Source organism: Aspergillus candidus (assembly GCF_002847045.1).
Source record: "Aspergillus candidus strain CBS 102.13 unplaced genomic scaffold BDW47scaffold_14, whole genome shotgun sequence".
Taxonomy (NCBI): Eukaryota; Fungi; Ascomycota; class Eurotiomycetes; order Eurotiales; family Aspergillaceae; genus Aspergillus; species Aspergillus candidus.
Genome location: NW_020194019.1, coordinates 210,537 through 224,444, shown reverse-complemented (window position 1 = coordinate 224,444; position 13,908 = coordinate 210,537). Strand labels below are relative to the sequence as shown.

The 13,908-nt window shown below is 53.4% G+C and overlaps 5 protein-coding genes across 5 annotated transcripts; 3 read left to right on the top strand and 2 right to left on the bottom strand.

Moving 5' to 3' along the window:
- Positions 1-1,321: 1,321 nt before the first annotated feature.
- On the top strand, positions 1,322-3,628 carry BDW47DRAFT_116659 (uncharacterized protein; the record flags this gene model as incomplete). Its single annotated transcript, XM_024814962.1, has 1 exon — positions 1,322-3,628. The coding sequence occupies one exon, from the start codon at positions 1,322-1,324 to the stop codon at positions 3,626-3,628; it is 2,307 nt and encodes a 768-aa protein (XP_024673327.1).
- A 382-nt stretch (positions 3,629-4,010) lies between these two features.
- On the top strand, positions 4,011-8,413 carry BDW47DRAFT_103435 (putative cytoskeleton assembly control protein Sla2). The gene is made up of 12 exons (XM_024812078.1): positions 4,011-4,359; positions 4,430-4,476; positions 4,561-4,578; positions 4,651-4,726; positions 4,810-4,967; positions 5,028-5,108; positions 5,171-5,228; positions 5,277-5,461; positions 5,514-6,559; positions 6,609-6,758; positions 6,812-8,026; positions 8,165-8,413. The coding sequence occupies exons 1-12, from the start codon at positions 4,352-4,354 to the stop codon at positions 8,249-8,251; spliced, it is 3,129 nt and encodes a 1,042-aa protein (XP_024673326.1). The 5' UTR covers positions 4,011-4,351; the 3' UTR covers positions 8,252-8,413.
- A 2,164-nt stretch (positions 8,414-10,577) lies between these two features.
- On the bottom strand, positions 10,578-11,294 carry MAT1-2-4 (putative mating locus protein; the record flags this gene model as incomplete). The annotated part of the gene is made up of 2 exons (XM_024816289.1): positions 10,578-10,764; positions 10,816-11,294. 2 exons carry the CDS (start codon positions 11,292-11,294, stop codon positions 10,578-10,580), a joined length of 666 nt encoding a protein of 221 aa, XP_024673325.1.
- Positions 11,295-11,852: 558 nt separating this feature from the next.
- BDW47DRAFT_124627 (HMG-box domain-containing protein) lies at positions 11,853-12,853 on the top strand (the record flags this gene model as incomplete). The annotated part of the gene is made up of 3 exons (XM_024816288.1): positions 11,853-12,010; positions 12,065-12,351; positions 12,402-12,853. 3 exons carry the CDS (start codon positions 11,853-11,855, stop codon positions 12,851-12,853), a joined length of 897 nt encoding a protein of 298 aa, XP_024673324.1.
- Positions 12,854-13,185: 332 nt separating this feature from the next.
- On the bottom strand, positions 13,186-13,703 carry BDW47DRAFT_14837 (uncharacterized protein). Its single transcript, XM_024818320.1, has 2 exons — positions 13,658-13,703; positions 13,186-13,595 (listed from the first exon to the last, which is right to left on the bottom strand). Exon 2 carries the CDS (start codon positions 13,486-13,488, stop codon positions 13,258-13,260), a length of 231 nt encoding a protein of 76 aa, XP_024673323.1. The 5' UTR covers positions 13,489-13,595; positions 13,658-13,703; the 3' UTR covers positions 13,186-13,257.
- Between the last annotated feature and the right edge of the window lie 205 nt (positions 13,704-13,908).

The window sequence follows — 13,908 nt, the reverse complement described above, 5'->3', positions numbered from 1 at the left end:
GTCTGTTTGTCTGTTTCTCTCTGTGTTGGTTCTATATAGATGTGTAGACTGTATATTATTGAATTCGTGCCTTTGTGCCTGCGTGCCTGTGTGCCTTTACGCCTGAGCCTCGGCTTGCGTGGGTCGCGTGACCCTGGGGAACCGGTGGATCCGGTGTCATCATCGATCGTACTCGATTGTACAGAACGAGAATCTTGAATATATAAGACAATAAAGAATCGAAGAAGAAACAGAGATGGTAGGAATATATAAGCAACAAAGGATAAGCATAATAATATAATAGAATATAATATGGACAGATAAACGGACCATCGTTGTTCCTCAGGCATTCCGTCATCGCGCTTTCAATACGTGACCATGACCTCCTCAGGTTGCAGCCAATGTACCTGGTACCGATCGACTGTATGATCTCCTCACCTTGTCAGAAGTAGCCGCTACTTTGCTTCGCCTCTTATCTTCTTCCTCCCTTCTCACTCTTCTTCCTCCTTTTCTCTTCTTCTTCTTCCTTCACGTTTCCTTTTTCTACTCGAGCCCTCTTTTTCTCGCCTTTCCTTTACGTCGATTTTCGACAGTATTACTCTGTCCCGCTGCTCTGATCAATTCAACACTCCACTCACTACATCAGAAATCAATCTACTAGTTCCGCGCTTCCGTTACGTGGTTTCTTCCCACCACCACCACTCGACCCCAACCGTGTCCTCATCCGCAAAGGATGGAGGTGTCGTTGCTGTGGTGTCTCTGATCGTCCGGCTCCTCCAATGGGTTCTTTCGGTGGCTTTCTATTCGTCTATCTCCTCGGCGGACTCACATTCGTTCCACTGGTCCTGTCGCTGGTCTGCCTCTTCTTCTATCTCACTCTCCCGCCGGCCGGCCCCTCGTCCCCCGCGGGCAACTCACGCGATGCGCCCTCCGCGCGCCCCCTCAGCCGTCCCACCGACGATCAGTACAGTCTCAAGTCCGGCACCGATGAGTTAGCCGAAAAGTTCCAACGCTCCCATGATACCGATGTCGCCGCCGGTTACTTTGCCGTCTGTCGGGAGTATGTCCCGGGTGGTGTCAATGGCAAACCTCCGGAGAGGACGACGCCCGCCGGCGAGGTGATCGCTACGGAGAGTCCTAGCGTCTACCAGGCGATGTATCGTAGTCTGTTTGATCGGAAACAGTCCCCCACTATCGACCCGGGGAAGAACCACGCAAAGAACGCTAAGAATCCGAAACGGGCGCGCAATGTGTTCTATATCGTTCTACGGTAAGTACGGGGTGTTTCCTGGGGCTATCTGCTGCCGCTGACCTGGACGGTGATGTTAGACATGGCCATTTGATGCTGTTCGACGACGCGAACCAGGTGGAGGTGCGCTATGTCATCTCTCTCGCCCACCACGATGTCTCCATCCACGGCGGAGAGAACGAGATCCCCGAGGGCGAGCTGTGGTTGAAGCGAAACGCCATTTGCCTGTCGCGGCGGCTGGAGTCCCTGGCGGACCTGGGCGGTCCCACCCCGCCGTTCTTCCTCTTCTCCGAGAATCTGTCCGAGAAGGAGGACTTTTACTTCGCCATGCTTCAGAATCAGGCCAAGATGTGGGATGCCCTTGACGCTCCGCCCCAGCTGCAACCGTTCGACGTCAAGCACATCGTGACGCTCGTCCAGCGCCTGCACTCGTCCGAGGAGCAGCTGCAGACCCGGTGGATCAACGCCGTCCTGGGACGCCTGTTCCTGGCCCTGTACCGCACCCCCGAGATGGAGGAGTTCATCCGCCAGAAGATCACCAAGAAGATTTCCCGCGTCAACAAACCCACCTTCGTTAGCAAGATTGCCTTGCAGCGCATCGACATGGGCGAGGGCGCCCCCTTCATCATCAACCCGCGCCTCAAGGACCTGACCGTCGACGGGAACTGCTGCGTCGAGACCGACGTGCAGTACGCCGGCAACTTCCGCGTTGAGATCGCGGCCACCGTGCGCATCGACCTGGGCCAGCGTTTCAAGGCCCGCGAGGTCGACATCGTCTTGGCCGTCGTGCTGAAGAAGCTCGAAGGCCACCTGCTGATCCGCTTCAAACCGCCCCCCAGCAACCGCGCCTGGCTCTCCTTCGAATCCATGCCCGACATGGACATGGACATCGAACCCATCGTCAGCTCCAAGCAAATCACCTACGGCATCATCCTGCGGAACATCGAGAGTCGCATCCGCGAAGTCGTGGCCGAGAGCCTGGTCCAGCCGTTCTGGGACGACATCCCCTTCCTCGACACCCTCTCCCAGCGATTCCGCGGCGGTATCTGGAAACGCGACATCCCCCAACCCGACGGCGCGGCCGACGACATCCCCGACGAGTCTGGCGGGGCACCATCCACCCCCGGGGGCACCACGACCCGCCATGGCTCGGAGTCGATCGACGTTCTCAAGGCCCACGACGAGCGGACCCGGAGTGCACCCGCGCTGTCGGATTCTCTGCCGCTGTCGCCCCCCTCCCGTAAGGGCTCTGCAGACGCAGCGGCAGAGCCGGACAGCGGCCCCACGAGCGCCGTGTCGCCCGCCGCTCCAAACTCCCTCCCAGGGTCGCCCCCGCGGGCCCTCCGGTCGCAGACTTTTGCCAACGCGGCGGGCCCCGTGCTGACGGCCGACCATGGGCAGCGGGATAAGGCCGGGTCGGATGTCCCGAGCGAGGAGCGGCCGAGCGCTACTAGCGCCATGATCGAGATCACCGCCCGTTCGCCGCCCGAGTCCCCCGCGGAAGGCCCCGGAGCATCGTCGAACGGCCGGCCCCCGAGCCGCGATCCGTCCTTCGTCGAGTCGATTGAGAGCGGAGGGGCGCCAGACCACCACAACCACGGGCCCCAAGATGCTGGATCGTCGTCGCGACCGGCCTCGCGCGACGACCGGCCTGGCGATGCGGGAGCCACCACCCCATTGCAGGGCCCGGCGAGCCGTTCCACCGCCTCGCTCGCCAGCACCGGGACGGCCAAACGGCGCACCACGCTCGAGACCCTGACGCGGACTCTCACGCCGGAGACCAATCGGTCCCAGGCCTCCATCACGCTCGGCAACGCGACGTCCGCCGCCAAGAAATGGGGGTTGACCATGTTTGGCAAGGGCGAGTCCCGCCCCGGAACGGAGCCATCGCGACCCGCGGGGACGCCCGACGAACCGATCGGCCGCGGGCATCCCCTGCCGCCGCCGGGCACCCCCCTGCCCACGCCCGCCAAGTTTGGCTTCCGGCGCGGGTCGAGTGCGGTCTCCGTCCCGCGACGCAAACCGGTCGGGCCGCCGGAGGAGCACCACGGACTGCCCCGGCGCAAGCCAGTCGACGGTCGCGCGGACGGGGAGTCGCACCGACAGGAGGAGCTGCTGGTGGTGGAGGCCCCGCCGGATTCGGATCCGAATAGTCCAGTGGTGGACCTGGCTCCTGACGACGACGACAATGACGCGGGTCTGCCTGCGCCCGCCGTGCAGCCGCCAGTCGCCCGGTCGCAATCGGATCGGAGCACGACGGCGTCGAGTACCCCCGATACCCCGACTGAGGGGGACCAGAGCCCCAGCGGGTCCGAAACGGACTCGACGGAGGCTCGCGCCGAGCGGGAAAAGCATGGAATGGAGATTCTGTCGGCGACGGATGGGATCATTCCTGGCTAGGGGTGGGTAGATAGATGTCTGATCTTGGGACCGCTCGTGCGGAGCAGCGTGTGGTCTGATCTTCCTTCTTTTCTTCAACTTACTTTCGCCTCCCGATTATTTCTTTTCTTTTCTACCCCAGCGGGCGTTTGAGATGTCACTTCCTACCACAAGCCTAGCTATGAGATACCCGTGCTGGATTCGGATATGGCATTGCACGGTGCGAATGGGCGAGAACTACAATATTTGTTTGTACCAACGTAGGGAGTAATCTGACTGAATCAATTTACATCTGTCTACGTAAGACGTACAGTGAAGATGTGGTAGAAAAGTTGCTACCTAAATTGCAATAAATCTCTCAATGGACTCAGGAGGTGACGACGCACGTGCCAAGACAGCGTCAGCCTTTCCCACCCAGAGACGTCATGCTTCTCTCTTCTCTCTCTCTCTCTTTTCTCTCCCCTCCTTTCTGCCCCCTCCTCTCCAGTCTCGACGGATTGATTGATTGATTGGAGTCGTCGTCCTGTCTGATTCTCCTCGAGAATCGTTATCTCATATCCTTCGTTCCCCTCATTCCCGTGGTCTGGCCACACGTCTTGCTACTCCAGGTTTCCCGCCTTCGGGCCCACCGGCTTTCCGTCGCACTTCTTTCGTTACCCCCTGTTCCTATTTTCCACCCCCTGATTTACTCACCACCTACGGAACTCTGCTGTCGAGGATTGAGATCCGCTGCCAGCTGTCAAGATGAGTCGGTATGTGTTGGGCTTATGCGGCGTGCGGGGTGTGTCTTTTTGACTGACTGCTTGGGTTTGAACTTGGTAGGACGGAGGCCGATCTGGCGATTAATATTCGCAAGGCTACTAGTATTGGTATGTTTTCTGGGTTTGACAATGGGTTTGGTGATTGTTGGGGGAATGCATAGTTGGAACTGACAATAATTGTTTCAATTGCAGAGGAAACCGCCCCGAAACGTACGTGAAGAGTGTCCCGGTCTCGTGCCTTGACAGGCGCATTGAAGAAGCGGTATTGATAGCCCTGTCTAGGAAAACATGTCCGGAGCTGTATCGTCTATACCTGGGACCACAAGTCCTCCGCCGCCTTCTGGGCGGGTATGAAGGTGTATGTGATGTCGTCCCCGATTATCCTCCTCCCCTCCGGTCGCGCTCGTTTCCAGACTGACCCTCTCGTTCCGATTCCGATAGCCAACCGGTGCTCGCCGACGAGGTCCAGACGTACAAGGCGCTTATCACCATCCATAAGGTTCTGCAGGAGGGCCATCCGATTGTTGTCCGGGAGGCTCAGCAGCATGTCAATTGGATTGATAGCTTGATGCGCGGTGTTGGTGGCGATGGTATTCGAGGTATGCGCGGGTTCCCTCTGAGGGGGTTCTGGGTCGTTGTGGATGCTGATTGACGTGTAGGCTATGGACCTTTGATTCGCGAATATGTGTACTTCCTCGAGTCGAAATTGGCGTTCCATCGGAACCACCCCGAGTTCAATGGTATGTGGATGGATGGCTTGGAGGTGTCCGCCTGAGGGAGGACGCTGGGCTGACTGCGACAGGGCTGTTTGAGTACGAGGAGTACATCAGCTTGAAGACGACCAACGATCCGAATGAAGGGTAAGCGGGATTTGGCAGATGTTGTGGGGTACTGGCTGACCGAGACAGTTACGAGACGATCTCCGATCTGATGACCCTGCAGGATCAGATCGATGGGTTCCAGAAGTTGATCTTCTCGCATTTCCAGTCGGGAAACAACAACGAGTGTCGGATCTCCTCGCTGGTGCCTTTGGTGCAGGAGAGCTACGGGATCTATAAATTCATTACCAGCATGTTGCGCGCGATGCACACGAGTATGTTCTCTATAAGCCACCCCCCCGTCATAGTTGGATGCTCACAAATCAGCGACTGGTGATGACGAGGCCCTGGAGCCCCTGCGCGGCCGATACGACGCCCAACATTATCGACTCGTGCGCTTCTACTACGAGTGCTCCAACCTGCGCTACCTGACCAGTCTTATTACGATCCCCAAACTGCCCCAAGATCCGCCCAACCTGCTCTCCGATGACGACGAACGCCCGGCCCTCCCACGGCGTCCCGCCCGGGAGATCGAGGAACCGTCCCCGCCGCCCAAGTTGACCACTGCCGAGCCCGAGCCGATCCAGGACTTCTGGACCACCGAAGCCAAGCGTCAACAGGAGGAATTCGAGGCGGAGCAGCAGCGCCTGCAGCAGCAGTGGGAGGAACAGCAGCGCCAGCAGATGCTGGCGAACCAACAGGCGCAAGTGGACTTTGAAGAACAACAACGCCAGCAGGCCGAACAGGCGCGACTGGCGCACGAGCAGCTCATACGCGATCAGTACCAGACCCACACCCAGGGTCGCTTGGCCGAGCTGGAGCAGGAGAACCTGAACGCCCGGGCGCAGTACGAGCGGGACCAGCTGATGCTCCAGCAGTACGACCGCCGGGTCAAGGACCTGGAAGAGCAGATGAACCATTTGACCACGAACCTGAACCAGCAGAACGCCTCGCGGGACGACCAGATCCGCTCGCTGCAAGAGCAGGTCAACACCTGGCGGACCAAGTACGAAGCGCTCGCCAAGCTCTACTCGCAGCTCCGCCAGGAGCACCTCGACCTGCTGCAGACCACCAAGAGCCTCAAGCTGAAGGCCGCGTCGGCGCAGGAGGCCATCGAGCGCCGCGAGAAGCTGGAGCGCGAGCTCAAGACCAAGAACCTGGAGCTGGCCGATATGATCCGCGAGCGCGACCGCGCCCTGCACGATCGCGACCGTTTGACCGGATCCAACAAGGAGGAGCTGGAGAAGGTGAAGCGCGAGCTGCGGTTTGCTCTCGAGCGGGCTGAGAATGCCGAACGCTCCAAGGGCACGGAGATCTCGGCTATGCTGTCTAAGTATAACCGGGAGATGGCTGACTTGGAAGAGTCTTTGCGGGTATTTCCCTCCTCGTTCATTCTCCTCTAAATGCGTGCTGACTGTGTAGATGAAAACCCGTGCGTTGGAGGACGCCTCGACGCGCACTCAAGAGTCTTCCGGGGACCAGGAACTCGCTCTCCGCGAGAAGGACGAGGAGATTGAAGTGTACAAGTCCGGCATGGAGCAGGCGTTGATGGAGTTGGAGGAACTTAAGATGGTATGTCTACGAGGTTTACTCTTCAAGTAGATTACGATGCTAACTTCATATAGAACCAAGGCGATGTGGATACCGCTTTAGATTCGCAGATCGACACCGTGCTGCACGGTACCGTTGCCAAGATCAACGATATCATCGATTCGGTGCTCCAGACGGGTGTGCAGCGGGTTGATGACGCGCTGTACGAGCTGGACTCGAACATGCAGGCCGGAAACCAGAACGCGTCGGCGCCGTACGTGCTCTCGCAGATCGAGAAGGCGTCCGCGTCAGCAACGGAGTTCTCGACGGCGTTCAACAACTTCATCGCGGACGGTCCCAGCAGCCCGCACGCGGAGATCATCCGCACGGTCTCCGTATTCTCCGGGTCCGTGGCCGACGTGCTGAGCAACACCAAGGGTCTGACGCGGTTCGCCAACGACGAGAAGAACTCGGACCAGCTGACGACCTCGGCGCGCAAGTCGGCGCAGGCGACGGTGCGGTTCTTCCGCGGTCTGCAGTCATTCCGACTGGAGGGCCTGGAGGCACTGCAGAAGACGGACGTGGTGATCAACAACAACCTGGAGGTGCAACGCGACCTGCAGGCGCTGTCGAAGCTGGTGGACGCGTTCGCGCCCAAGAACTCGAAGCTCAGCACGAGCGGCGACCTCGGCGACCTGGTCGACAACGAGCTGAACAAGGCAGCGGACGCGATCGACGCGGCAGCACAGCGACTGGCCAAGCTCAGGTCGAAGCCGCGCGACGGGTACTCGACCTACGAGCTGCGGATCAACGACTCGATCCTGGAAGCAGCCATCGCGGTGACGACCGCAATCGCCGAGCTCATCAAAGCGGCAACAGTCTCCCAGCAAGAGATCGTGCGCGAAGGACGCGGCAGCTCCTCCAAGACAGCCTTCTACAAGAAGAACAACCGCTGGACAGAAGGCCTGATCTCCGCCGCCAAGGCAGTGGCCAACTCGACCAACACGCTGATCGAGACAGCCGACGGGGTCATCTCCGGCCGCAACTCGCCGGAGCAGCTCATCGTGGCGAGTAACGACGTCGCGGCCAGCACGGCGCAGCTGGTGGCAGCCAGTCGCGTCAAGGCGACGTTCATGAGCAAGACGCAGGACCGGCTCGAGACGGCCAGCAAGGCCGTCGGCAAGGCGTGTCGATCTTTGGTCAGACAGGTGCAGGAGATTATCAAGGAGCGGAACCAAGACGAGGGCGAGAGGGAGGATTACGGTAAGCTTAGCTCGCATGAGTTTAAGGTGCGAGAGATGGAGCAGCAGGTTAGTTCATTCTTTTTCCTTTCCTTTCCCCTTTTTTTTTTTGCTCTCTTTGCTGTGACGACACTACTTTCCACTATCGCCCGAGCAAAGCGTTCCCCAAGCCTTCGTTAAACGTCCCAATTAACACAATATCCACAGGTCGAAATCCTCCAACTGGAGAACAATCTCGGCCGAGCTCGCCAGCGTCTAGGAGAGATGCGCAAGATTTCCTACCAGGAAGACTAGCGGGGGCGGATATTACTTTTTCCTTCTTCTTTTCTTTCATTGTACCTAGCTGTTCGATTTTTTTTTCTTTGTGTAGTTGGATATACCAGACACAGTACAGTACTACTTTACTTTAACTTCTACTTATCACCAATCATATGTATCTACCGATCTAGGTCTGGAGGTGGAGGTAGAGACAGTCAGTGGTTCGGTTGAACATAACTTAGTTTACAAGTAGGTTTCACTTCTTTCAACGTGGAAGAGTTAGACGAAGTTTATAATATAAAAAAGTAGAAATAATAGCAAGTCCAATGAGAAGTATAGAAGTAGAACGAAGATGGATGTATGTGGGGATCTGGGATTCTTTGTTTGAGGAAAGTCTTGAAGGCGAAGGTTGAGGATTAGGTTTGACTACTGGATTCATTTATCCGACCCACCCTTCGTCCGTGGGTATTGATTGAGGGTGGGATCGTGTAGGATAGGTTAGTATAAGATAGGTTAGTAGGCAGTAGGTACTAAGGAGGAGAGGAGTGGTTTCTTTCTTGAGGGTTGTTCTTTGTCTTTCTCTATCTTGGTATCATTTCCATCATTCCCACCCAATGGATAGAAGTAGTACGTAGGAAGTACCCGTACTAAGATATGAGTACTATGGATAGGGAAGATATCTCCCACCCCTCAAGCAAAAGTAAAAGAAGAAAGAAGAAGAAAGAAAGTCAGATGAAATAAGTTAAGGTGAAGAGCGCGGCTTGCCCCAATCCGGCGATGACACTTGAGTTCGGGGGTGATGATACGTGCATTTTTCTTTCTTTGTTCATTAGTTTAGGTTTCTTACTTTAGTCTACCGGTTTTACTACTACTACTACACTACTACTACGGTACTTACTAAGGTACTGCTATAATACTACATACTATGGTGATGGATGCTGTACTACATCCCTACTTCGACGTACATACGGAGTAGGTATGTACCTGGGTGTAGATAGTACAGCCTCCACCTGTGCTACATCCAGAAAGGAAAGAAAAGATTGGCCAATGCAATCTGTATGTATGTAGTACGGTGCCTTTGGGCTATCAATGGAGGTTGACTGCGGTTGGATATGTGCTACATTTCTCTTTACCTGACTCCACTGCTGTGATACTTTCCCACGTCGACTTCAACTCTACGATTACGACAAGGAAGAAAGGGAGGGAAACTCGTCATCAATTCAGTTAGATACAAAACGTGGCATGTCCACTGTAACCGAGCCATCCTCTTTCATAATTCATTCCGTTTCGTTTCGTTTCGTTTGATTCATTCATTCCATCCGTTGATTCCTGATTCCGTCGAACGCCAGCAAAAACATGATATCGTATCTCGAGTCCTCCGTCGATCCATCACTCCGTAGGAAAGTAGACAGAGACAGTAACAATTGATAGGAAAGACATGTAAACAGGATCAAGAAGGCCACTCCAAGTAAGTGGCAAATGGACAGACAACACATGTATGTATGTCATGTCCGATCCTCTCGTTCGTCAATCCAATCTGTTAGGGAAGACAGGAGAATACACAACATCAACTCGAAAGAAAATAAAGAAAAGAAACTTCCATATGATTTAACCGCCGCGACCAAGGTCATTCCGCTTCAAGCTCAGTAACTACGGCTGAAGGTACTGACGGCGGGAAGATGAAAGAAAGACAAAATACAAAGGACAAAGCCGATTCGGGTCATCGTCATAACAACACATGATGAGGAAAGAAAAAAGATAAACTCAAATCCACGAAATAAAGAAAAAGAAAAGGAAACATTAGAAAGAAATACACACTGGTTGCTTCCGTATCAAATTAAAAGTGTATGTGCCGACGCTCGAACCCGATCGATGCCTTCTTGTTGCACAGCAACTGCAATGGGAAATAGAATCACGGAAAGATAAGAACAGACACACCCCTTTCTCCGCTCCTGGTTGTCACAATTTAGATGGTGGATATGGCAGTTTGGACTGGGTTGGAGTGGTGGTCCTTTCGGTATGGTACATGATTGTGGTTTTGTTGGTTGTTGGTTTTCGGTGTGGTTTGTGAAAGGTGTAGACAGGATAAGGACATCGTCAAGCTTAAGCTGACTGACCAACTGTCAATTGCACTCTCGAGTCTAGCGATTTTTTATCATGGTCTTGGTTTGATCTTTGGAATCGGCAAATAGTTAGCAAGTGTGCGATTGGATGGCGGTCTGGTGGGATTGATTCTTACATTCCAGCCCGATCAGTCTGTCCAGCAACGCAATACATTTTTTCATCGCAAAATAGGATTTACGACTGTTTTCAAGCCAATCGACTAGAAAGAAGTTAGTTTAGTCGAAAATTTGGACTCACTTTACTTACAGAATTTGTTTGCATCTTCAGGGACACTGTGTGTGATTTGAATCAGGATTTGCTTTTCGGAGGCATTGAGACGAAGGCGGCGTTCTGCAAACTCATAGCAGATTCTCTGGGCACGAGCGCGGTGTTCGTCCCCAAGGGGGTGTCTTCTCCAGAAAGTGACATGTTCGGTGACCAATTTGCTATGAGAATTAGTAGGTATTTTATGCAGTCAAAAGAGTAGATCAACGTACCTCACGTAGTACTCCTGGAGTCCAACTTTGAAGATGTAATGGTATCCGTACTTTTCGACACATCTGGCGAGATCTTCGTTTGCCTTGCGCTCCATCGCAAGAAGATTGTCATAGAAGATCATTTTGGCGGGGCCATTCAACGCAGGTTCAATAGAGCTACTCGCCATGTGAAGGAGGGAAATAGGACGACCGTCAAGGTCGGACAAGTTGGGGAAGATCCCGTGCTCGTTCATCAAATTCTGTACGGATATACCATGGCGATAAACAGCGGTGTTCGGGTCCTGAACACGATGAGAAGAGTGGATGAAATTTTTGCCCTGGGCCAAGGCACTGGCTTGGGCCACAAGAAGGTTGACGTTTCTATGGAAGTTGTATGAGATACAGAGAAACATCGCCAGCTCTCTCTTTCTAGGGTCAACTTCTGGATTCTGGCTGGCCCTGGCCAGAGTCTCCAGGATATCGACAATGCTTGCATCCATGATAAAAGAAATTGAGGATTCAAGGTTTCAGGAGGGGCTTTGGAGTATCCGAGATCGATGGGTTATGTAGTCTGAAGTGGGTAGGGAAACAACTGTAGATGAAGTATGAAGGATGGGTTGGAAGGATGAAGGAGAGAAAGAATCTGAAGGGGAAGAAGAGGGGGAGACCTTGCTTATATATACTGAGGCTCTATTGAATACCAGAAAGGGTATCAATAAGGAAGACGATTTGGATAAGTAGTCGGTTGGTGATGGTGAATAGTGACGCGAATTTTGACATTCACTCACTGGCCCAAGGTGAACAAAGAAATGGACCAGCCTCCCGCCTCTGACTGGAACATAATTTCATTTGTCATGTCCTGCTATGTCTTTGAAACTTCTCGCATTGATTGAGACACAACTTCTCGCACTCTTCCCCGTCTACCCTTCTCCTGTTTGCCATCCTGGAGCTTTGAAAACAACTTTACCGGATGACTAGATCGACATCGGGGTTTCACATCAGCTTCAAAATATCCGTCTCATACCACAGACTCCAGATATAGACCAGTACTCACCATCATGAATTTGGCTGTCGATTCAGCCGACAAACTTACAGAGCTGCTTTGGCAAGATGCTTTGCGACACCTGAGCTCTACAAACAACGAAGTCCTCCTGCCGGTCAATGTGACTGAAATGATCGGGAACGACAATGTCAATAAAATAAAGACCAGGCTCCGGTAAGCATTGCGCAGTATAACATCTTCAAAAGGTGGAACTGACAGTTGAGACAGTGCGCTCATTGATGCTCCAGTCGTGGCATTCGTTGACGAGACGATCAATGCTCTCCGTGTGATGCGGACTCCTAGCTTCTCAGGTTCATCGGTCTCTGTCGCATCTCATGGAAGACTGAACATTCTCAAAAGAGAAGCTACAGACTCATCTGCAAATCCCCATGGGAGGATAATGCCTGCCAAACAACCCAAGGTCCCTCGTCCACCCAATGCATTTATACTTTACCGCCAGCATCATCATCCTTCGGTGAAGGGAGCGTATCCTAGTCTGTCCAACAATGAAATCTGTATGTTACGCTATAATAGTACATTGACCCAAGGAAGCTAATGACATCAGCAATAATGCTTGGGAAGCAGTGGAAAGCCGAAACTGAGACAGTCAAAATGCAATTCCGCAACATGGCCGAAGACCTCAAGAGAAAACACACCGAAGAGCACCCCGACTACCACTACACACCACGCAAACCATCCGAGAAGAAGCGACGCGCTCCTTCTCGCCACCACGCCAAACCAGCCCAACAACTGCCCACCCCGTCAGACACCACGTCCTCCACGCCAGGCATACACGACGCAGCCATCCCAACAACCACCAGCCCGCCCACAGCCGCAGTGGCGAGCACAAGCGAGAGCCCGACCGGCCTGGAGACGCTCGACTTCGACACCGACATCTTCGGGCAGCTCGTGCAGCAGGTACAGGGCGAATTCAACTTTGGAGAGAGTGCCTTTGCGTTTGGGGTGCCTTCTGGCGAGCCGTTTGAGTTCTCGGACTATGTGACGGATTGTTACTAGGGTTGGTATGGATAAGATTGATGCGATGGAAGGACGGGGGCGTATCTGGGATAATTCGATCGATCGAGTTGTTGTCTTTTGTTCTTTTGCTTTGTCTTTCTTCCTTTATTTCTTTTAATTCTGTACTTTAGTTTATCGGGGTCTGGTGTCGTTGAGGTTGGTTCTCCACGTGCCTAGACACGTTGGTCGGATAACTTTATTTTCTTCTTGATTTTGTTACTATTTCTTTGTCTAATTTTCTGCGTTGCTATTCTGTGGTTTCTCTTGATGAACAGACTACGATAGAGAGATATACCTCGGTGGAAAGAAGTTCATGACACTGAGTTGAACCGCGAGTAGCTAGCTCTAGATACTAGATAGCAGATAGCAATGGACATACAATGGAATTGTACTTATGGATATCTTTACTTCCATCTACAGCAAAGACAACTACAAAAAAGTATAGACTGACTCGAGAAGTGGATGTAGATAGCATCGGGGCCCTGCATTATCCTCATGCACGAGCCCGCGGCCGTTTGCATTGCCACCAATGGTGGATAAAATTTCTTCTGTGCGCTTTGGACTCGTCCCTTTTTTTCATTTTCCCCATCCCCCGACTGGGTTTCTCTTTTTTTCTTCTTCTCTTCTTCTCCCATTGTTCAGGGAGAAGAATGTCATTGTTGGAGGGAGAAGAATGGTGGGGCTGGGTGGCTGGGATGGAGTGAATGGATATCAGTCCAATTCCTATATCCGTCAACGACGACTGATTCATTATGTCAGTCACTGCTGATTTCCTCTCTCCAGCCACACTGTGTATTCACGTACAGATTAGGCAACCATGAGTCAACACAATAATAGTGTCATGTTGAGTGAATGAAAGGATGTCTATCACTGTCAAAACACCAGTAATAGCCACTGTCACTGGCCGCTATTCTCCTTTCCCACTTTCCTCACATTAAGGATTGTAATCACTGGCCCAGATGAATGTAGGACATCGCCACTGAGTCCCCTTCTCCTTCTCACCACTCGGACCCAGCGGCCGCGGACAGATCCAGAAGGCCCGCCCACAGTTGACA

Coding starts and splice junctions, on each gene's coding strand:
- BDW47DRAFT_103435 (XM_024812078.1), top strand. Junction 4,968..5,027: donor TGGTGGCGATGGTATTCGAG/GTATGCGCGGGT, acceptor ATTGACGTGTAG/GCTATGGACCTTTGATTCGC. Junction 6,560..6,608: donor ACTTGGAAGAGTCTTTGCGG/GTATTTCCCTCC, acceptor CTGACTGTGTAG/ATGAAAACCCGTGCGTTGGA.
- BDW47DRAFT_14837 (XM_024818320.1), bottom strand. CDS start 13,488: ATGGGAGAAGAAGAGAAGAAGAAAAAAAGAGAAACCCAGTCGGGGGAT.